Consider the following 23,334-nt stretch of genomic DNA (forward strand, 5'->3'; position numbering starts at 1 on the left):
CCTTCCCCGCCCCGCGCGTCCCTCCCGCCTCACGGGGGTCTCCCCGCCGCGGTGCGGGGGTGAACGGGGGTGGGGGGGGGGGCAGCCTGCGGGCGGGTGTCCCGCGGCGGAGGGATCTCGGCGGGGTGGGGGGGAGCGGTTCGGCCCGGCGGAGGTCGCGTGATGTGGAGGGGGCGGGGCCGCGCGGGCGGTAAACAAGGCCCGGCCTGAGGGGACGGGGCCGGTCGGGGGCACAACCCAGCCCGAGCTCCCCATTGCTCGGGGTTCTGCCCGAAAGTGCCCTGTACAGTGCAATAAATGTCTGCAAAGGCGACAAAAAGGCCTCAGGAATCCCGCTGTGTGTGCGGAGCGATGCTGACGGGACAGGGCGCTGCGAGTTCCACCCAGAACCCCCCCTCTCACCCCGGGCGCGCACCCCAAATATAATTGATTTTATTCACTGAACGTTCAGAGCTTGTTTCATTCACCCTTCTTTTGTGGGGGGGGACTTCGTCATCCAAACCACGCGCCGGAATTCTTTCTTTTAATTTTCTCCTTCCTAAAACGTTAGCAACCACGCCACGCAAAACGTTCCACCCTTTCTTTCGATAGGGGTTAATTTTTCCCCTGTGGAAAACGCAGAGTAAGGAAAGAAGAATGGAAATTACCGCAGGGAAGGTCCTGCAGCCTTCGGGTTTGTGTGCAACAGGTTCCCAGTTCCACATTTCAATCCCGGCACCGGTGGGATCCCTGCGTTTTTCATTCCCCGAGAAGGAGCAGCTCAGTGGGGGAGAAGTGCTGCAAATCTGACTCTTGAGTCCATATGAATTGGCCCCAGATGCCAGCAGGAATCACAGGCATCAAAGTTGCAAGGTGAAAGCTAGGTGTAAGGAAAAGGGGGGGGGGAAAAAGGCAGATTAGAGCCCCATCCGCTGATTTTTAACTCGCAGCAGCAGCAGTTTGTGTTTCCCAGCTCTCATCCCTGCAGGGCTGAGATAGCTCCTTCCCACTGCACCTGCGATGGGTCATCCTGCCTCGGGATGAGATAGAGTTCCTTGGAGCCAGCATATTTTTAATCCAGTCCTGCCTGGTGCATGGTAATTAATATTTATTACAGCCTGGACTGAGTGATGGTATTTTTTTCCCTGCTGTGCAGGAGACATGTTTGTTTAATCTGCCACAGGAAAGGGTGGAAATTAGGATGAGCTTCAGAAAAGAACTGGAAGCAATTAGTTGTGTATTTTACTGGGATTTAATTGTTGTAACGTTCAAATTGATGAAGAAAGCCTGGATGCTGTAGCAGGGGTTTGCTGCTGGATTTGAAAGGAAAAGTGACTGCATTAGAATGGATGTGATGTGTTGTAATTAAACTGTTTATTCTTACTGAGCTATAGATTTAAAAATCTATTTCATTAAGATGCACAGGAGCATAGGAGATGTAGTAAGAGCTCACAGCAATGCACAAAATTAAACTGCCCTTGTGTGCAAGCACAACTCTGTACATCCACCATGGCTCGTGTGGGTCAGGGCCAGGACAAGTCTCTGGGAGCCCAGATAAGCCCTCTGCGGCTCTCCCTTCTCTGCTGATCCTGAAATAAGAAGAGACAACAGGGAAAGTGATATAAACAGGAAGAGCATAAAATAAGAATGGCCACACGGGGTCAGCTCTAAGGTTCTTCCAGCTCCAAATGCACCTCCAGCGCTCTGGGTTTATAATTCAAGCCTGTGTAAATCACCTTTCAATGATTATTTCAGTGGAGAGGTGAGAGCAAGAACACAACAAGCCAAGGTGATGGGACTGCAGTCCCATCCTTCATAGGAACTCCTGAAATAAAATAAAAGGAGAAGGAGTGGGTAGGAGCTGAAGCAGAGCCAGCAGTGTCCCCATCTCCCTTCAGGCATTCCAGTGATAACAGTCAGAAATGTCTGTGCAGTCTGTGCACATTATCTCAGGGGTCAGTTTGTCTGCAATTACATCTGGACTGTGTGAGCTGGTGGCTACTTGGGGATGCAGAACAGCTGATACAGATGTTACTGCCACTGGAGATGGAGTCATCCTTCTTTTCCACAGGACTGTGCCCAATGCTCTCTGGAAAACAGCTGGTTGGGGAGGTTTTGTTAAACATAATATCATGGAATGGGCTGGATTGGAAAGGACCTTAAGGATTTTGACACAACTGCTTTTCTAGAGGGTGTTTTTTGTGTGGTTGACTTGCTTTTACTGTCTCCACTTTTAGGGCCACATTCTGTAGCCATTTGCACTTGCTATCGAGGGGAAGTCTGTGCTCAGGGGTGCTGGCAGGAGCAGGCTCCGATGTTTCATAAAATAACATCTCGGCCCTTTCAGCAGCTTGTCATTTTCCTGTTTTGTTTAATTCCTGTAACTGTCTTCATAAGGAACCGTGAAGCTGCAATGTACAATTTGGGTTTCTGTTACAATGGCTTGTTTTTGTAGCGGGAAATGTAATCCCTCAAATGCCTGTGTTTAAGAGGATGCAAATCAGCTCGCGAGCACAATGCCTTGGGAACGTTTCTTTCATGCAAAACCCGGCTGGATAAATAAGGAGGGGAGGAGGGAGAGGGGAAGGGGATTGTTCTCTTCTATAAACAACGAGACCTAATTATGCTCGGTAAATGACAGATGGGTTAAGATCAAAATCTGAATCTTTCTCAACGCGGGTGAAATCCACGCTCCTATCTCGGAGTTGCATCAAACCCCGTTGCACAGCCTTGTCCGGTGCCATGGGGCAATGACACAGCTGGCACTCAGGGCTGTCCCGGCACAGGGTGGTGGGGACAGCGGGCAAAATCCCTCTGCTGTGTCCCCCTCGAGTGTCTCTGCTCCGTCAGGGAAACACCAGCCTCCCGGCGGAGGGGCAGAACAAAAGGTGTCGCTTCCTGGCGTTCACCCCTCTGAGCTGCAGCAGGAAAAGGGACCCAACGGAGTCCCGGGTTAACGCAACCAACTGTAGGAAGCAGCGGAACGCGTTTGACAGCTCACAGGGAGCAGGGAAACTCATCTCTAAAGGCATTTTCCTGCTGCTGATGTCCCGGTACTCGGCACCCAACGGCTGCAGGTGCACTTACATACCTTTGGAATGATAAACTTCGTGGAAGGCACCTTTGCACTCCACGCACGGAGACAGCTGTGAGGGCAGGGAGGGCACACCCAGCTCATGCCACTGTGCACCTGCACGGGCAGGAAGGTTGGGATAACTAGAGAAGAGGTGAAATCAAGGAATTACTCCCCTCCCCTCTGCTCGTTTGGGGAGATCAGCTCTCCTTGTTTGTCCACAAAAAGGAATCATGCTTGAGGATTCTGAAGGAAAATCTGTGTTCCCAGCGCCTGTGCAAAAGAACAACCTGGGAACAGTCCCCCTGCCCCTGCTCCATCCTCCCTCCTTCCACCTGCCATTACAGGGGGCTTTGGCACTCAACTATCTCCCATTTTCAAAGCCATTCTCAAACCTTTTTTGAAAAGCAAGTGATAGAAGTGCAAATTTTTATTATTGCTCTTGAAGAGCTTTTTGCAAAGCTGTTGTTAATGAGCTTGCTTAATGAGCTTTCTTAAATCTATATTTATACCCTTTATACAGCTGTACATAGATAGAGCAACGCCTAAAATATGTGTGGATTGCACACACATATGCCTTGGAAAATGAAGGCTGATTAACACGCATCTTCTTTGGTTGTACCGTGCAAGTATTTATTCCTTTTTCCTTGGAAATTGGAGAGATAAAAGATCCATTCTGGAATAAAATAATTCTGTGCATATGTGCTCGATGGTTTTGTTTATGAGCCCGAAGTATGTGAGTGAGTGTGTGTGTGTGTGTGAGACAGATGGTGTGGCTGTTTGTGAAAGATATGATGTGGGGATGAATGTGTGTAAAAATACAGGGGTTTAAGGGCTTTTTTTTTTTTTTTAAAGAAAAGACAAAATAAATGCCTGCTTGGGGCATTATTTCCCTGTGTCATGCTCTTTGTCAATATGACAGAGGAGTATCCCTGCAGAAGGAGAAGCTGCCCCTGGAAGTGAAGGGTGCTGCCCCCAGGGCTCCGAGCTGGGCATCGTGAATTCTCTTCAAGTTTTCAAAGTCCTGGAAAGTTTTGATAAGCAAATACTTTCTGGGCTCTGCTTCTCCATTGGCTGTTTCTTCACCGCCAGATTTTGACACAAATAATCTGATTGAAAAATCAGGGAGGGGAACAGGGGCAAAAAAAAAAAAATAAAAAAAAACAAAACCAAGAGAGGAAAAAAAAAAAAAAGGAGAAGTATCTATTTCAGCAGACTGCGAGCAAGAGAAAAAGTGGAAGAGGAGTCCTGAGAGAAGGCGACGTCCCGCTGGTCTGGGGAGATTTCAAGGCGAATCCAGTAAAGCAAAGTCCCCCAAACAGGTGATTGATTTATTCTTTTAACCACTTTTATTTTTATTGTTTTCCTCATTTCTCTGATATGTTTTTTTTTCCTAAGCTTTTTTTCCTTCTTCTTTGCTTTTGTTTGCAAATATGTGACATATTCCACGGAGTAAGTTGCTTCTCCTGAGGATTCCTTTATGGGATTAGTTCACTTGACTCGTTTGAATTCCACCTTTTAAAATTATATACCATATAAACCTTTTAAAATTATATACCATATACTTCACTCTCACATGTGACAATGTGCTCACATGTGAGTAGAACAAAATACAAGGGATGTGACAGTGGTCTCAGATACCTGTGTCCCAGCAAGCTCCATCAGCAGGATTAGTTTCTGGGTGCAGACTTTTGTACTTTGCCACTGAGGAAGGGGCAAACTGTGTTTTTCCTTTTAATTGCTCTTTTGCAGGGTCAGACCTTTAAATTCAGAGAGCAGGACACCTCTGCTCACATCACCTGTGCCAGGCTTTCCTGATGACAGTTCAGCCTCTCCTGTTCAGAATTTTTGCTTCAAATCTCCCTTTTATTAATTTTCCATCCTTTTTAAGTAGAGGCTGATCAGTGTAACAATTTTTAGCATATGGAATTAGCTATTTATAGGCGCTTCTCACATACCACCAGATTGATTCAATACATTAGGCAGGAAAGCAAATGATTTGCAAGTTCATTAAGTGCATCTATACATTAAGGGGGTATAGAATTTATTAGATTGCACTGTATAGCTTTATCTATCCATGGCAAAGTTTCCTAAAGCCAGTGGCATTCCCAACATCACCAGGAGCTGTGTGGGGTTTCTAAAGAACAAATGCTGCAATTATAGTCTAAACATTTTTTCCAGGTACTACAGATATTCCAGCATTTCTGTTCCCCTTCTGGGACAAAATTCCCACCGTAATTTGCTACCCCTGCCATAATGTCCATTTGCCCAGTCTGACCACAGGGATTAAAAATGACCTGTTCATTTTTCCACTAAAAAAGACACATTCAAATGACTCGCCCCAAGTACATTGCAATGATGGACTAAATATGATTAATTTTGTAAAAAACTGAAATCCTTTCAAATTTGACTTTATATTTAAAGAGTCAGGAGTCCTTAAAACCTCTCTCTCTTTTTTTTTTTTTTTTTAATTTTCTTATTTTATTTGATTTGGACTCTTAAAAATTTCAGATACCTCCTGTTTTGGTTTGTGCTTTTTTTCTTCTTCAAAAAATAGTCTTTTTAAAGACAAGCTGTTCTGTATTTTTGGAAACTTCACCTTTGTGAGAGAGAACAGAAAAAGAAGCAATATTGAGATATAAATATAAATTAAGTAATGAAAAGGAAATAAGTCTCTTTTAGCCTAAAACTTTGTACACTCATCAACTTATATGAAGATATATATCAATTGTTAGTTAAAATTAAGTGTTTCTGCTGAGTGTAGCGAGAAAAAGTGTTTAATCTCTACAAATACCTCATAAATCTGAAAATGGAATTACTTGAATTTAGGGAAAAATGCAAGTCAGCTTTAGAATGAAAGTTTTGCTGCATGTTGAGTCCCTGATTCAGTGTGGCACAATCCTGCAAACACCTGTCCCCGCTGAAGGCTCCACAATCTAATTCAGTGAGAATATTAATTTCTTCTCAGTGATATCAAAGGACTCAGTCCCGTGGGTTTAGGTGCTGTGAGCTGCCGTGTAATGAAGTGGGAGATGGAGCTTCATTGAGGGACCCAGTGAAATTCGGATCCTGGAGTCAGAAACCACCCCCTAAATTAAGAACCAAACCCTTTTCATTTGGTTCTTTCCCCAGTGTTTCAGTATCACATTAGAGATTTACGTGGGACACTCGGCAAAATCACCAGAGAGCATCGCTGAGGGTGAGGGAATTTGGAGTTTGAACTCTGGGGGGACACACAAATGCTGGGTGTGCTTTCAGATCTGACTGAGAAATTTATAACTGCGAAAAGAAACCTTTCTAAGGCGCTACAGGTGAGGTTCCCAAAATAGTGAAGCAGTTTTTTTTTCCCTTGGGTCCTGCTGTCCTTTCCTCAGGACACGTTCTAACATTATTATACAGCTGCATGAATGGCAAGCAAATAAGAATGTCAGCTGTAGCTGACTACTGGCTTTATATCCTGTAGTGAATTTTAAAAACCAGCCAGGACTGTTCCATTTTGGTTGGGAGCATCTGCCCAAGCAATGATTTCTCTTGTGCCCTTACCACTCCACGTAGAAACTGGTGCCACAGGGGCTGAAAGGAACAGACTCCATAATAATAAAGTTTAATTTTCAGCAAAAGGCTGAAGCCAAATTCTGTTGGAAGCTTCAGTGACTCTGAGACATGGTGGGATCTGTTGTCCATAATACTGCTTTCCCTGGGAAATACAGTTGGCCATTAGGAGCAGGTGATCACTTGCTACTGATAATCTGGAGTTTCAAGGGAAGACAGTGCTTTTTCCTCTCACAGTCTCTGCCTTTAGCTTTTCTCTAACCTGGTTGTGTGCATCACAAAGACAGTGCAGTGCAGTTGTTAATTAACTCTGCTTTGGGCTCCCAGTTCCTGTTTTTTTCTCTAAAATGGGGTGGGGGAAGGTAACTTCCTTCTGCAACGTTCAGTCCATTAAAGATCAGCACAGGCCCTTCTCAGAGGTCACAATACTGGACCAAAGTCGACTTTTCCATATGCTGGGGCAAACACATCCAGAAAAATCCTGTTGATTCATGTGCCTCTACTTCCAACCACCACCAGGAAAGCAGGGCTGTGCTTGGTGCCATCGTGGACTTGACGTGTGGGCACTGCCATAACACACTGCAATGCTTGAGCCACCCACCTCCAACCCTCTGATTTACCTGGCTAAGCTGTCCAGCTACTGCCAGAGGATTCTCTAGCTGGAGACAGGGAGAGTGACTCTTCCAGCAGCGCTGCTGGATGCAGGGTGTCCCCTACATTCAGAGTTACCCATTTCCAGAGCCTCTTCCTCCACCGTGTCAGGAAGCCCAGAGAAATTACCTGGTTAATTCAGGCAGAGAAACCCAATGTCTAAAGCTTTCTGGTATGAATACCCTCCATTGTGGACACAGTCCTGCCCCACCACATGGGAAAATCCCTCTGACATGAGTGGAAACTCCATGGATAAAGGGTTTGTGGCAGGATTTCAGCTTTGGGCACTGTAATGTCTGTAATGCAGAGTGTGGCTCCATGCACAGGTACCTCACCTGGGACTGATCCTCTGAGCTCAGCTCTGCTCTGGAATGTGAGTGGCACAAGCTAAGCAGAGCTGCTGAAGGGTTTTACCCACTGCAGGACACTCCTGGAGCTGTTTCTGTGCTTTTCACTGGGCAGAGGCTCTTTACAACACTTAGAATGAATCTCAATAGAGAGAGAAAAATTGTGCTTCACTGTCCCTTCTCTCAAGGGTCTACTTGTGGTTCTTTCTCAATACTGTTTTGTCCTCTTTCTGAAATTACATTAACAAATCTACTCTTGGCCTCTCTTTTCTCTTATTCATCTCAAGTTACATGTAAATTTCTTGGAAAATGATGAAGAAAAACAGGTGAGTCATTTTGGAAATAAAAATGGCTGGAGACACCAAGAGTTACCCTGAAATCATAGAAGAAACAGTGGGAATCCTGGACCAGATTTAAAAAGACAGCTCTAACTGCATATCCAAAGGCAGGTGGGTTGGTGGGCACCCTGGCAATCCCCCTGTCCACAGGAGACCTCATTGTGGGAATCCCACAGCACATGGACCTGCAGCTTTAGGCACCACTGCAAATGTGGCCCTCAGACCTTTAAACAAAACACCACTGGGCTGTGTGATTATATTTAGCATGAAGAGGTAGTGCAAGTACTTCTGAACCCTAGGGAGCAGACCTTTCCATCCCTGGCTGTTTGGGATTCCAGAAGTCACGCTGCTGTATCCTGACTTAGACATTCCATGTCATTCCTACATAACAGGAGCAACCTTTGTAGATTTTTGAGGTTTTTCTTTTGTAATTAAGTTACACTGAACTGCTTTCAGGAAAGAGCAAAACTCAGTAACACAGTTTCCAGTCAACAGTGAGCCAGGACTCACTGCTGACTTTTCATATGAAATATGGCAAGATTTGTTTTCAGTGTCACTATCCCGAACAATTACAAGGGAAAATGCAAATCCACATGCAAATAAGGCACCAGCTGATATTGCTGCACACAACATTGCCCCTGTTGTCACTCTGCCTCCAGGAGAGCAGTTACCAGGCCCGTGGAGCGGGCACAGGGCGGGCTGGGTTCTGGATAGCACAGATAACAGATGCATTGCAAGAGAATTTTGTGTGATTAAATTTCAGCATTTTATGTTTGTTCCTCACCCGCCATTTCAACGGTCTGCAATGTTTGAGTCAGGTCCAAAAGGTAACTTCTCACCCAGCCCTTCTGCTCTGCCTCTGTTCCCCTGTTGTTTGTCAGCCAGAGCACAAACCAGTCCAGCTACTCAACAAGGAGACCCCCCCACATGCATCATGGATTTTCTGCTGTCTCTCTCCTATTATTGGTGTTGTTTCTATAATTAGTGTTTCTGTAGCAATTTCACAGAAGAGCCCAGGTCAGGGGCTCTTCCAGGTGCAGGACAAACACTCAGACAGACCCTTTCTCCAAGGGGGATCTCCAGCCCGTGGTCCCCACTCAGGGAGGGTGAGGTCAGAGATGCACCATGTCCTGTAGCCAGAACAGGGAGCTACAAGAGAGAGATCCTGCCTTCCAGTGTGTCTGCCACAGGCACTTTTGGTCTGTACACAGCCCTCAATTTAAGCCTGTCTCTGTTTCTCCACATACAACATCAAGATTGCTGTAATCCTTTGCCTTGACCTGGGGTAGATGGTGAAGTGTAATTTTTACAGTGTCAGAGACCACCTTGCAGTAAGTTTTTCATTTAGCCCTTTCCACAACTCTGTGTTTTCCTCAGAGCTGAGATCCATCACACACCCAAACCCATGCAACCCCTCCCTGCTCCTCAGCTGGCTGGAGGGACCTTTGAGGTGATCTCATCTCCCCACTACAAGTTTTAATTCACTGCTGCTCACATAGCTGAGGGCTGGGGGGACAAATGGGAAACTAATCCCTAAACCACAGAGATTTACCTGCTGTTTTTCTGTGTTTCTGCCCAGAAAGTGAATGGAAAATGCCACGTTCCTTTTTGGTGAAGAGCAAAAAGGCTCATACCTACCACCAACACCGCTTTGTGGAAGATGACCTGCCTGCACTCACGTGGGGCCCAGTAAGCTCTGCCTTCACTGGTGAGTCAGTCCATCCACTGGGCTTGTAAGAAAACACCAAGGCAAATCAATCATTGAGTAGGCAAGTAAAGGAGTGGGGTGAGTGAGCTAAAGAGCATCAAAGGGCTTCTACAGGGGCACGTCAGTCTAAGGACAAACTGATCCCTTCCTGCGTGTCCGCTCTCTACGCCAAATCCACAAATCCAAATTTAGATCCTCCCTTTGTTCCCTGCTCGGTTGCTGGGGAGATTTGAGATATCAGATTGCTGAGTGGAGTTGGTCACATTTGGGATAGAAGGCCAATTTCAGGCCACTAACAGCTGGGAAAAGAGCTTGCCCTTGGTTGTCAGTCTTCTACAAACTCTTCACAACTCTGCCACCTCCATCTCTAGCTTCCCATGTTTGCTGCCCACGTTCTCTCTGCACTACATCCTCTCTACCTCAGTGTGTTACCACCTCTTCCTGATGATTTGCAAGGAAGGCTACAGCCAGAGTGAGAAAATACTAGGGATACCCTAACACTGCCTGTGAGGAGTCCTACACACTCACAGGTGAAGGGCCAGCTGCTCTGTACTGTATGAACACCAACCAACACAGCTTCTGCCTCTGCCTGCTGCCCTCCCTCTGCTCCTGTTCCCGCTCTCCCACAGCCATCCCAACAGTGGCAGGGCTGGGGCAATTATCTTCTTCCTTCAGGCACCATTCAAATTTTCTATATTCAAATCTAGGATCAACTTACTCTTTGTTCTAGCCCTGGCTATCAAATTAGAGTCCAACCCTGTGATAAGTTTGATAAAAAGGAAAGGAGGTGACATTTTCATTTCAATTCCTGCCATCATCTTTTGACTATTTGTTGTGTCTGTCTAGTGGAGGGTTTTGATGACAGATAAATGCTGTCCTTCAGCCGACCTGCCCATCTCCAGCATAAAGGAGGCACATGTGTTGGACCCCTGTCCATTTTAAATTCTTACTGCAAAGTCTACGTTCTAAAAAGTGCTGGTTGGTCTCTTTAAGGGCTGGGACAAGCATGGAGAAATGGGAGTGTGGGCAGGAGAAGATGAGGCTCAGTAGTCTTTGCAACTGCATAAGCAGTTACCTCCCCTCTCTGCTTCCCTACTTGGCTGTCCATAAATCCAGGTTAACAATACCCAGCTCTCTTAGGAGAGGGGTGGGGAGGTTAATAAGTTAGTGATTGTTAGTTACCCACACAAATGGAAATGGTTTTAAATAGGGAAATGATTCTTACAGATATATGGCCTTCTAGTGTTAATCCGCTCTCACTGTAGAGGGTATCAAGTGTCCTGTCACCTCATCCTGCCCCCTCTCCCTTGCCAATCTCATCCTGCTTGGAATTTCCCTTTGCAGTGGAGAGACCTTGATTGCCCTGCTGATTGCAGCACTCTGCACTTATTCAGGGAATTGAGCACAGGCTCCTGTATCCAAGCACGAGTTCATACATGAGTGTAAAACTCACCTTAACAGACTCCTTGTAAGAGGAAGAACGACCTGTGACCCTACTCTGTGTTACAGCCACAGGAGACAGGACACCAGAGGATATCAAGAAACAGGACCTGGAATGTATGATTCCAAAACAAGAAAAGGACCCACCTGAACTGAAGGAAGAAAGTGTCCCTGTCCAGTACCTGAGCAGGATGCTGCCAGGCCCTTCAGCTCAAGGTCTGCTACCCAAAACCACAATTGCAAAAGAGGTTAGGGCTGGGCTGGCTTATGGACCCCCTAAAACTGGGCCCAGGTTTTCAGTAAATGGCAGCTCTCACCTTGACACCGATGGTCAAACTTGTCCCAGGCAGAGCTCATCGGGAGAATTCTGTATTTCCCTTTACAATTCTGCTCTAGATCAGCATCTCCCTGAAGGATGCTGCTGTGATTCCCAATGGGTGAACATCCCCATCTCAGTGCAGTTCTGTGCTCTGTGGTCAAGGCAGGTGTCCATATGTTGTTCAAACACCACATGAAGCAGGGCTAGTAGGGGGCTTAAAATTCCCTTAGCCATCACATTTCCATGGCATTCTTTGCCATAAATTTCCTCAGATTGCAATCAAAGTCACAATAGGAACTTTTCATGGGAAATCGGGATTTGAATTGAGGAGGAGGAGTTTCCAACTGGAACTCCCAAGATATTCAATGGATAAATGGGAGCTGGGGAACGTTTTTTGCTGATGCCCACCTTCAGGCAGTGGTGTGACACTCACTTCTCCCTTTCTTCTGCAAACTCAGAGGTGCCCATCCCAGCTCTGCAGATCAAGGACTGCACTAACACAACCACTCCTGCCTTCTACAAAACTGGCTTCTCTTGGGATGCTTTCCACGTGCCATACAGCTACCAACAGATGTCCTCCACCATGCAGTCAGCCCTGCTGGAGCACCCTGTTAGCCTGTATGGGAGCCACCTCCTGCCAAGCTCTGAGCCCCCCCTGGACTACAGCATGCACTATTCCTCAGACATGGAGACCTACCACTGCGTGAAGTGCAACAAGGTTTGTGTGTCACAGGAGAACCTCGGGGATGGGGAGGGCCTGGAGGGATTTTCACCGAATAGTGGGTCACACCAAAATGCAACACGTGGCTCAAAACAGGTCACCTACTCAGGAGAGCAAGTACAGAGGCGCTGGGAGTGATGCAGTTCACGTGGCCCAGGAGAGGGAAGAATCCAATAAAGAGAAGGAATTGAAAACAGAGGTGGAGACACAGCCACCTCATGCCAAAAATTATCCCTGGCATTTTGTTTTGCAGGTGTTCTCCACTCCCCATGGACTGGAGGTCCACGTCCGAAGGTCTCACAGTGGGACTCGGCCCTTTGCTTGTGAAGTGTGTGGCAAAACCTTTGGGCATGCTGTAAGCCTGGAGCAGCACACCAATATCCACTCCCAGGTGTGTAGGATGTGTCCAGAGAACCAGCTCTCCAGAGCTCATGAGGGCTTGGACCTTGGCTGTTGCTTAATCCATTACAGAGGAAGTGACATTTCCTCGGTTACAAACGTGGTGTCTTTCCTGTAGCACCCAGTGACAACACCAGGAGCTCTGAGGACCACAGATCATAGATCTTGGTCTCACAAATCTCAGACTGCCCTTGAGAATTCCTTGGATGGGAGGGGAGAATCATTGCTGCTTGTTCTTCTGTGCCTCACCTCCTCCTGGAGGGTGCAGGAGTTTGGATCACAAGACATAATCCATTTCCATAAGTAACCCTCCTGCATTCCCTTTGTACTGCTCCCAGCACATCAGTCCAGGAGCCAAGGAGATTTGCTTATCAAATCTACTATTCTCATCACTCTTCAAGCTCTGTCACATGTCTTGCAGCCTCAGACATCCCATGATTTTCCTTCCCCAACAGGAAAGAAGCTTTGAGTGCAAGATGTGTGGGAAGACATTCAAACGTTCCTCCACCCTCTCCACTCATCTGCTGATCCATTCGGACACACGGCCCTATCCCTGCCAGTACTGTGGCAAACGCTTCCACCAGAAGTCGGATATGAAGAAACACACTTACATCCACACTGGTGAGAAACAAAATATCCCCAACAGGCAAATGCAGATTAGAGCCCATGGTGTAAATGCACATAGATAGTCACCAGACACAGCGATGGATGAGGGCTAAGTCCAGAGGCACTGGAAAGTCGTTATTCCCTGAGTGGTAAGATGGGAGGAGGTCAAAGCACCCCTGGGATGCACATCCTGCTCTGTGTGACAAGGAGGTGCTTATTGACCAGCCTCTGGTACATGATGTGGTTGTCCCCAGCCCTGGATGCAGGCAGGGCATGGATCACCCAGCTGGAGAGGGCTGCCTCTGGGTCTTCCCACCCTCTGGTGCTGGATCACAATCCAGAGATATTTCCAGGACAGCTGGGCTGGCAGCACCCTGATGCCCGAGCACAGCCAGTCTGAATCTGCCGAAGGGCATTTCTACCTCCTTTCTCTCACCTGTTTTTTACCATTTTCTGTGCCCTGCAGGTGAGAAGCCCCACAAATGCCAGGTCTGTGGCAAAGCCTTCAGCCAGAGCTCCAACCTCATCACCCACAGCCGCAAACACACCGGGTTCAAACCCTTCAGCTGCGAGCTCTGTGCCAAGGGCTTCCAGCGCAAGGTGGATCTGCGGAGGCACCGCGAGACCCAGCACAGCCTCAAGTGAGGAAGGGCTCCAGGTCTTTGCTGGAGCTCCCACTGCAGACTGTCCCCAGCATCTCCATCCAGTGTGGGACTCATGGCACCCTGTGTTCCCCTGGGGACTGGCAAAGTCATGTCATTGGCTTTGGTGCTTGGCACCCCAGGGCCTTGCACGTCCCAAAGAAACCTCTGGGGGGGGGGTCTCACTTTTCAATTACAACAGGTACCAGCCCAGATCTGACATCACCTGCTCAAGTGCAAACCCAGAGAAATTCCTTCAAGGTCACTGTTACTCTGGATTGACACCATGTGCAGAATCCAGTTCTTTCAGGCTGCCCAGCAGTGAGGTGGGAACTCCTGGGCTGGTGGGAGCCACAATCTGTGCCAAGCCAGTGCTGTAACCGTGTCCTGCTCCGATGGTTGGGAAGATAAGGCCAGGCCATGCAAATAGATTGCGTTCAGTGAGCTGTGTTCAGCCTGGACAGGGCTTCTGCAGAGACTTGCCCAGGCCATAAATTCTGCCAACAGACACCTAAAGTCATTTCTTTCAGCAGAGCATTTACTGTGATCAAATGACAAGTTAACTGTGCTGTATTTTTAGCTTGGAGTGGGAGGAAAATACTGAAGAAACAGCTCCTATCCCTAGCTGATAACAGGGGTCTCTAAATACATTCCTCAGACACACCATGCTGCAAAGATCCCTGCCTTGGTGGCAAGCAAGCAAGCTCCAGGAAGAGCCATGCCACAACACCAGGCATAAGCCCCATGTCTTGGTACCATGGGAGAGTCTGGCTGCTTTTGGAATCTGGGCTCTGGTATGTCCCACAATATTTCAGTGCATACCAACTTAGAGCTGTCCTGGGCAGTCCTGTGTCACTGCATGGTCAGGATTGGCCCTTGGATGTCGATGCCAAGGGCCAGAATCCTGCTTTCCAGCCCCTCTCTTAAAGGAGGAAGTGGCTGAGCCTGTACATGCTGGCAGAGTATGCAAGTACCTTACAAATATTATACAAACAGAGCAGTGGCATTTCCTCCTTCTTCCAGGTTCAGGGGGTGAAGCAAAGCACTGGAACAAGTAAAGAACCAGTTCCCCTCCAAGCTCTGCTACATTCTCTCTCTCTAACCTTTGGCAAGTCACTGCACTGGGCTTTTGTTTCTCCCACCCCCCTCCTGGTGACGTGGGATCATTCTCTCAGGTTTGTAGAGTCCCTTGAGTTCTTAACAGGAAGGACAAAGTATTATTATAACACAAATAAGGCAAGTGCTTCCACTTAAGCAGGGCACTGTAGCAGCACACAGCCCACTCCATAACTACATCCCTGAACACACGGCCTTGGACAATGGCACCAGTGGGAATTACCCTGGGAATGGGCTGTGGCACAAACCATTTCACTCCAAAGGTTTATGAGGGAAGGCTGCCATCGTGGGCAAAGACAAATGGTCCAAGTGGAAAATTCATGTATTGCCAGGAGAGAAGAGATGTCTGTCCTGCCCTCAGTTACACTGCTGTAAATCCAAAGTTATTCTCCTAAGACCTAAAATGTACTTGCCCCTGTTTTATGCTGTGCCTAAGCTGTTAGTTATTAATATGCATTCTGGAAGCTCAAAACAGAGTCTGTACTCCTGGCTTTACTTGTACACTGTAAATATGTATTTATACTTATTCTAATGTATATTTTTATTGCTCTGTACCAGACAGTGACAACATGTAGAGGCCTGCTGGGATTTATCTGATAAATCTGTTCCCTCTCAGTAACTGGGCTAACAGAGTGTATTTCATGTTCAAAATATCCTTTTCAAGAACGGCTCATGCTTTGCTCTGGAGATGCAGGAGGTGGGGATGGGGTGGAAATGGAGAAGGGAAAGAGTATAGTATAATATACCATATGGTTTGAGGGGAAATAAAGATGGACATTCACATGCAGAACAGGGCTGCCATCAGGGAGACATTCATCCCTGGAGACAGATTGGTGCAGAGTCCCACACAGGCCAGAGTCAGCTCTCCAGAGCAGGAGGAGCACCCCAGATACACGGGAATGTGTGTCCAGATGGAACTGCCAAAGCCCCCATTAAATCTCTGCTGGCCTTTCCTGAGTCGTGCCAGAACCTGGTCAGGGCAGGGACTCTGGAGAAGGTGTATAACCTGTGATGGAACTGGTCCTGGCTGTGGCACAGGCACACACACACACACACACATGTGAACACTCACATATGCACAAGCCCTGCTCAAGGTAAAGTCATTTCAGCTTATTAAAACCACTGCCCAAAATGCCAATCGTGCTCGTTGTTCCCCCTGTCCTCCACAAACCTGCAAACAGAAATATTTAAAGAGTGTGTCAGCATCTGAACTGCTCAGGAGCAAATACCCTCCAGCCCCAAACCACACTGACACACCAGCACAGACTTCCCTGTGTGTGTCCTGGGGACAGCAGTGTGTCTGACTCATGTAAAGCTCCCCAGCTTTGGCCATTCTGGAGGCAAGTGCTGGCACACACCAAACCAGCACTATGGCAAGAGTGCCTGCAAGACCAGTCACAAAACCAAACCAGGCAGCTGGTTCTTTGGAGCCTGCTGAAGGAGGGCTGCTGCATCCCTCAGATTTCCATCCCTATCTTTGGTTTCCGTGGTACAGAGGGGCAATAACCTTCAGTGGACAGCTGGGAGCTTCTCTCCTGAGCTCTCCAGGAATTCCTGAAGAGCAGCTACACTGGAGGAGGCAGTGTCAGCCTCAGCCTGGTATTTGTGAGGAGCCTGGTGGGCACAACCCAGGAGATGCAGGAACTGCTTTAGATGGACAGGCAACAAGTGGAGAAGCAGACTGGGATGGCTGTAGGCTGTGCTGCTGCAGAGCTGCACTCAGGAAAACATGTCTGTGGGCAGAGCAGTGCAGGGGATCCAGGCTGACCCCCTCCCACAGGCACTGAGAGCATATCTCCAGAAGCACAGGCTGTGGATGGAGGCCAGCTGGCAAAGGCACCAGCCAGACAGTACAGCCAGAGCCAGGAAGTGACCTGAGAAGGGAGGAGGAGGAGAGGGAATTAACTTGAAGTGTTTTCCCAATAAGACACTACAGTTTTTTCCTCTTGAGTAAAAAGGTGCCACTTTCAGGTCACCAGGTAATGCTGCCTAAGCCCTGACCTTCCTTTAGGCCTATGGATGCCACCAGCCCAAAGGAAAAACAAGGCAGAGCCCCACAGCCCCTTGTTCACTGCAATCCTGATCAAGGAGAGCAATCTCCTGAGGAAGAGGACAGGGGGATCTAGTCTGACTCTGCTCTGGAGCAAACAATTCCTCTGCATGCCTCCCCAGGCTTTGAGCACCTGCGTTCCTGAAGCTCTGGAATGCAGGTGAAGGAGCGAGGAAGCAGATCTGGCATTACCCAAACCACACCACACCAGGCTGGGGAGAGCCTTTCACTCCCAACAGGGCATGGAGTGGGCAAAGGGCTGCCCTGATCCTTGGAGCTACTGAATCCACACAATGGCTATCCAGGGATGCTCAGCTCCTGTCAGGATCAGGCCATGGCTGTCACCAACTCCAAACACACATGGCCTTGGTCTCCAAACAAATAAATCCTCCTCAGTTCTGACCACTCTGATACAACCCCTTTCTCACCATCTCCCCTCGCATCAAAAACATTCTGGTCAGTCAATCAAGGAAACAGATAACAAAAAGCAAAATCTCAACTAATCTTTGTGGCTGAAGAAAGAGCTGATTGTTTTTGCCTCCCTCCCGAGCCTGTATCCTGCATTTCCCCAGTGCTCTTCACACCTTCTTCCCTTTATTGAAAATCCTGGTCTTTGGGCTGTTTTGTTTAGCAAATGAGGCACATGCAAAGCAGTAACCTCGGGTGTCTGTCAGGAGGAGAGAGGTGCCTCTGAGTCTTCCAGACAGCCTTCAGGCACTGAGAGCAGCAGCCCAGAAGATCTGTGATCAGGGGTGGATTTCAGTTTGGACACGGGATGCATCTTTCTCTTCCTAATGAAGACAGAGCCACAGGACACCTGCAGGAAGCAGAGCTGTGTTCCCAGCTGGCACAGCATTAGGCTGGAGCTTATTTTCAGGTTGTATCAACCTCACGGAGTGGAATCCTGGAGAAGGCAGAAACCTGAAGCTTTCATGTTGTGTTGGCAATGGCTAGGGAAGGCCTTAAAAGAACTGAGAGGAAGGACAGATTAAAATAAGACTCCAGTTGGGTATAGGTTCTGTTGGAGGAAGAAGGTTATTTGTTGAACCGAGTTGCTTCCCGCCTTAGACTTCACGAGAAAGTGTTTTCAGTAAAAAAAATATAAGAGCAGAGTCCCTTGTCCTCATGGCAGGTTGTTCCTGCAGTTGTAGGTGATGGAGACACACCAGCAGGTTAATTCCAGCCCATCAGCACAGCACACAAGGAGAAACCTGAAGGCATTAGGCAATCTCCCAGAAATAGCTGCACACACACATTTCCTTGTGCAGGGAAATGCTCCTGCCTGTCGTTAAGGGCCTAACCTGGGAATGGATGTGGAGCTCAACCTGCAAAGCTGCTACAGAAAAATAAAAAGAGTACATCATAAACCAATTTTTAACACTTATTCTGCTCACAAAACACAGAAGTTTTTGCCCTTTCCCCCCTGGAATAGCACATCCACACAGAGGAGACAACCCAGAGCAGCCACACCAAAATTCTCCAAGGATAGTTCAATCAGTCAGTGGCCTCTATGCTGGGTAAGACCTAAAAAAACACAGATCCTGACCCACCATCTTACAACTAACAGTCACCATGGACACACACTGGTCTTGAGGCTGCAGCTCCAAACTTGAGATGTGCCACATGTTTCCTGTATGACTTGGGGCAAGACACGAGCACTGGATTTCTGAAGTTGTTCAGCACACTATGGAGCCCTCAGAAAGCTTCACCCCATCTGTGAGAGGAGGATAATAATTCCCCCTCTCCCTTTCACTTCACTTGTTTATTTCAACAGTGAGATATCAGGAAGGAGACTGCCCCTCCTTATCTTCCACATCCAGCACCTCACACAATGGAGCTTGATCTGGGCTGGGACACCCGAGTGTGACTGTGATAACGAGTGATAGAAACTTAATTCAGCAAAGCACCCTAATTCCATGGCTTAGAAAACCTCCAACAGGCACAGTGAGACCTGCATTAAAACCACTCAACTCTAGGTGAGCAGAGGAACAGGGTGAGCAGCAACACGGAGAGGATAAACCAGACATGAATTCCACTGGTGAATAATATTCCAGGGAGAGAGACAGAGCTGGATATGGATGCTCCAAACATCCCTCTCAGTGCTCTCATTTTAAATGTGTTGCTTCAACACAAACACTTCTCAATCTGGTCCTGGGGCTGAGTTTGACCTGTTGGCCTGAGGGTGATCAGTGTTCATTGTACCAGACAGCAAGGCAGGCAGAGAGCAGAGAGTCCCCAGGAATGGGGAAATCTGAGGCTGGGGAGGAGCTGAGTTTTGCACTGAGCTCAGCTTTAGTCTGATAAGTTTATCAAGCACTGCCGGCTGCTAACTGTCAGCCGGGGAAGAGAGCCTGTTAGGGAGGAGGAACAGCTCCCAGGGCAAGATAGGACAGCCCAGGCCTTATCAGAGTGCCTGAGCCAAAGAGGGAACTGGAGAGTGAGCACTTTCCAACCACTTCATCTGAACAACAGACAGATTGGCAGGAAAGGCCTGTCAGCCCTTCGCTTCTGCCACCCAGGCACCGGCAGGGAGCCCCCATCCATGCAAATAACCTGGGAAGTGCAGCAGGAGAGCTGCAAATGTGACCATTGAGGCCCAGGAGAGTGAAGGGGGTAGGTTTTCTTAGTAGCATTGCCCAGGAGGAGGGTCAGATTTACAGCAAACAATCCAGATGCTTACTGAGCAAGCTGCTCCTCTTCACTGCCCAGAGCAGCAGTTCTCCTCCATGTTGCTATCCCTAGGTTTGGGAGCAGGATCTACCACTTGGGAATTGCACTGGTCACTAAGAGTTGGTGTACAGATAATTGCTCTGTTTCTGAAAAATAATAAAAACCCCTGAATGAATAGAAGAGGGTAAAACCTGACCGTTCCCATCTGAGCTGCAAGAGCATGGGCCAGCAAATACTACTTCATATCTACTCCTAGGGTGGCAATAATCAGATCAATAAAGCTGAAGATCATAGCAGGGAGACTCTCTTGTGTTTGGATGAGCTCCCTTGGACCTGTGCAAGCTCTCTGTCCATGTACCCCAGCCATGACAGGGAGGTAATAAGAGATTCCTGCAGGGCACATCCTCTGCTTGGTTTCCCTGATGAGGTTGGGCCTTGCAGGATAGAACCAGTGTCACATCAGCAGCTTCAACACACGTGTTTCTTCAGCCCATCAGACCTGTTATCAGGTCACTGCTCATCCAGACCATATGGACAGCCATCATCCTGCATCCCACTCACTTCTGCTTCAAACTGGTGTCTTGGATCCTGCCTGTTTTACTGAGAGCTGGCCCCAGTGCAAGCCCTGAGCCTGTGCTGGGAGGATGTGTTCATCCTTGGCTGCCTGGGTTCGAGTGCTGTCCCAGGCTCTCCATGGGATATGAAGCAGGAAATCTGCAGCAGCACCGTAGGTCAGGAGATCTCCAATGTGAACTAGTGACTCAAAAGCTCCCTTTTTGGTAAGTAACATGTCTAGGAAGTGATTTAGCTCCTCCTAAAGCACATACCTAAACCAGGACCAAAGTTCTGCCTTCTATGCACCTACTTCTCTCCCTGGAGAGAAAGGGAGCTGAGTATCCGAAGGCATCTGAAGTTACATGAGTCACACCCCTGTGGTTTCTGCACCACTCTCAGGCCAAGTTTCTCACAGCTGATTCTGTTCCAACCCATAATCTACTATTCTCCAGATCATGAGCAACCTCTAAGTCATCAAAGGCTCCTCAGCAAGCCCTAAGTACAACAACCACGTTCAGCACCAGCCAACACAACTCTGAGGTTCAAGGCTTCCTCATGAGGAATTAGGGGTTTAAAACCCTTCCCCATTGATTCTGCCTCTTGAATAATTTTAAAGCAACGGGACTTTATCTTACATCCCAGGCTCCTCTATATTAGGAGCTTTGGTGGGATTTTTGGCAGTGGTCAAGTCCTCTGGTTTCTCTTTATAAAATAGAAGTTATCTCTTGTCTCAGTTGAGGAAGGGGAAGTCAGAAATGACAGAGCATTCCTGCTCCTGAAAGGGCCCCATCCTGAGAGTGTGGACATGGTAAACCAGTGTGTCAGTCAGACATCCCTGCCACAGCTCCTTATTTAGATCCATCCTGGAATAGCTTGACTGTAAATCAATCAAGCTCAGTGGACATTCAGGTGTGGCAGCACCTGAAAAAGAGAGTCCAGAAACTGCAGCTGCCTTTTCTGATATTGTGGCATCATGGAAAAAGCTACATATGACACTCAGAACTCAAAGGAGGGTTGTGTTCCTGGCTTTGACCTGTCACTGATCTCAGCCAGTCACCGTCCCCTCCCTGTGTCTCAGACTTCCCCTTTTGCAAAGTGAGGATAAAAACATGGACATGCTTTGAGATGTACAGATCAGAGCAAGGTAGAATTCCTCCACATGTGCAGTAATTCACTGGAGTGGCATTGTGCAAATCCCACAGAAAACCCATAAAGCATCAAAGTGACATCGGGATCTGCCAGCCTGCATTGTTCACTTTAAAATATTTGCCCAAATTTGAGAGGGACAACTAGAAATGGAACTCAGGTCAGCTGGACTTTCAGTCTTGTTTGTTAACCACCTTTCCATCTTACCTCCTTGAAGTACAACTAAGTAGAACAACCCAAGTTAAAACTCTGATCTTAGGAAAAGTATCATGTGCTCTTGGTAAGATTTTATTTTTGAATTCTGGAAGATACTTATAAAAATATGCAAAAAACCTCATTTCCTAGTGTTTTAAATAAAGGCAGAGCTAACAGAGCAGAGGACCTAATCAAGAGTCAGCAAGACTAATGATACCTTGCATTTCAATAGTTCATACTGCCTAAAGATTTAAAAATGGCAAAGATGGAAACACCTTATCCCTGTTTTACTGCAAGGAAACTAAGAGAGAGAATGTAACTCAAGGTCATACAAAGAGAGAGCAAAAGACCTGAAAAATGAACCAAGGCATTTTAGGCCCCAGCCTAAATGTTAGGCAATGGGCAGAATTCAGACTTGTTGCAGCTGCATAAGTTGTACCAGTGGAATTTGGTGCATTCTCTCCAAAAAGATGCAAGTGAGCGTCTTGGAGCCCTGGCACACCTTTGCTCACACTATACCTTGTTACTGCAAGTCTGGAATAAGTCACTACATACCATTACCTGTCCCAAGACAAATTCCTATTTTCTTAGCTCTGTGTTCCCCCTGAAGTGGGCACAACATCCGACAGACAGCAGGATTTAGCCCCCAGCCTGAAAGTTCTCACAGCGTCATCCTTAGTTTTGCAGGAGATACAACACAAACCTTGTGGTTATCAGGAACAGTAATTTATATTTTTGAGGTGCCACCTCCTCACCCCCATTTCCTCAATCCCAAAGTCCCCAGCAATCTTAGCTCGGAAGGGAATGTGACTCAGGCCTTCAACTGAAGGGCTGTCAAGTGCAAACCCTGAGGGCTGGATGTGGCCGTGGTTTTATCACTGGCCACCAGCTGCCTCTACAGCTCCTGCCTCCTCCCCAATGATTCAGCAAATCTTCTTCAGGCAGAAAAACAAGCACCCAAGTGAACAAATCACAATGTCAGATTACAAAGATGAGCGGGGAAAAGCTGTGGCTCAGAGGAGGGAGATAAAAGCTGGTGAAGTTGCACAAGCCAAGGATGAAAATACCCAGGAAAGTCTTGGGTTGTTTTGTTTGTTTGTTTGTTTGTTTTTTCAGAGGAGGGCAATAATAATGTGAAAAAAAAGTTGTAATTTGGATCCTTTACACTGCGAAGCATGGCTAAGAATAAAAGAGGACACAATGGGGAAGGAAATGAAGCATATTCTGCCCTCTACTATCTGGGCATTGCACAGGTCTGATAGGAACTTTTACTGGTAATGATGAGAACTGAATAGTTCATTCTGGTTTATACTGGAACAAAGTTCCACTAAGCAAATTATTTTCAGAAGGAGTTTCTGCCCTCAGTAACCAAGACTTCCCATAGTCTGGAAGCCCATTTTCAGGCACTTTGAACATCACTGTTCCTGGAAAAAAAAAAAGATCTGCAAGTCATTTGGTATCCAAGACATAGCAGAGGGCAGTTAGAAATAATATTTTAATTTCAGACAGTTTTATCCACTGTGTCATACTTTTGTATTACAGCCCTTTTCCACAAATATTTTGTTCCCTGCTGTAGCCACTCTTGAGGTGAAACACAGCATCAGCTTAACAGCTCATGGTGCACAGTCTATAGAATAGAAAGCGAAGAAGAAAAGTCAGCCAGACCTTAGATAGGAGATGTAATATTCCACTAATGGCATTCCACTCCACTCTTATCACCATGTTCCAATATTTAAAGGGTGGCTACAGAAAACATGGAGATTCCGTTTTTACATGGAGTCACATGGAAAAGAGGAGGGGCAATGGGTACAAGTTGCTCCTGGGGAGA

General features: G+C 47.4%; 2 protein-coding genes across 2 annotated transcripts in view; both read left to right on the plus strand.

Annotated features, from left to right (window-relative positions):
• Positions 1 to 4,293: 4,293 nt before the first annotated feature.
• On the plus strand, positions 4,294 to 15,464 carry GFI1B (growth factor independent 1B transcriptional repressor). The gene is made up of 7 exons (XM_027739374.2): positions 4,294 to 4,374; positions 9,520 to 9,648; positions 11,158 to 11,304; positions 11,866 to 12,125; positions 12,382 to 12,519; positions 12,983 to 13,148; positions 13,600 to 15,464. Exons 2-7 carry the CDS (start codon positions 9,534 to 9,536, stop codon positions 13,776 to 13,778), a joined length of 1,005 nt encoding a protein of 334 aa, XP_027595175.1. The 5' UTR covers positions 4,294 to 4,374; positions 9,520 to 9,533; the 3' UTR covers positions 13,779 to 15,464.
• A 7,844-nt stretch (positions 15,465 to 23,308) lies between these two features.
• CEL (carboxyl ester lipase) overlaps positions 23,309 to 23,334 on the plus strand; it is a 6,767-nt gene continuing 6,741 nt past the window's right edge. The window contains exon 1 of the mRNA XM_039388471.1: positions 23,309 to 23,312. Coding sequence (XP_039244405.1) covers positions 23,309 to 23,312 — 4 coding nt within the window. The remainder of the gene's footprint in view (positions 23,313 to 23,334) is intronic.

This window comes from Pipra filicauda, unplaced genomic scaffold, assembly GCF_003945595.2.
Source record: "Pipra filicauda isolate LSUMZ 115617 unplaced genomic scaffold, ASM394559v2 scaffold121_size3267253_pilon, whole genome shotgun sequence".
In the NCBI taxonomy this organism is placed as follows: Eukaryota; Metazoa; Chordata; class Aves; order Passeriformes; family Pipridae; genus Pipra; species Pipra filicauda.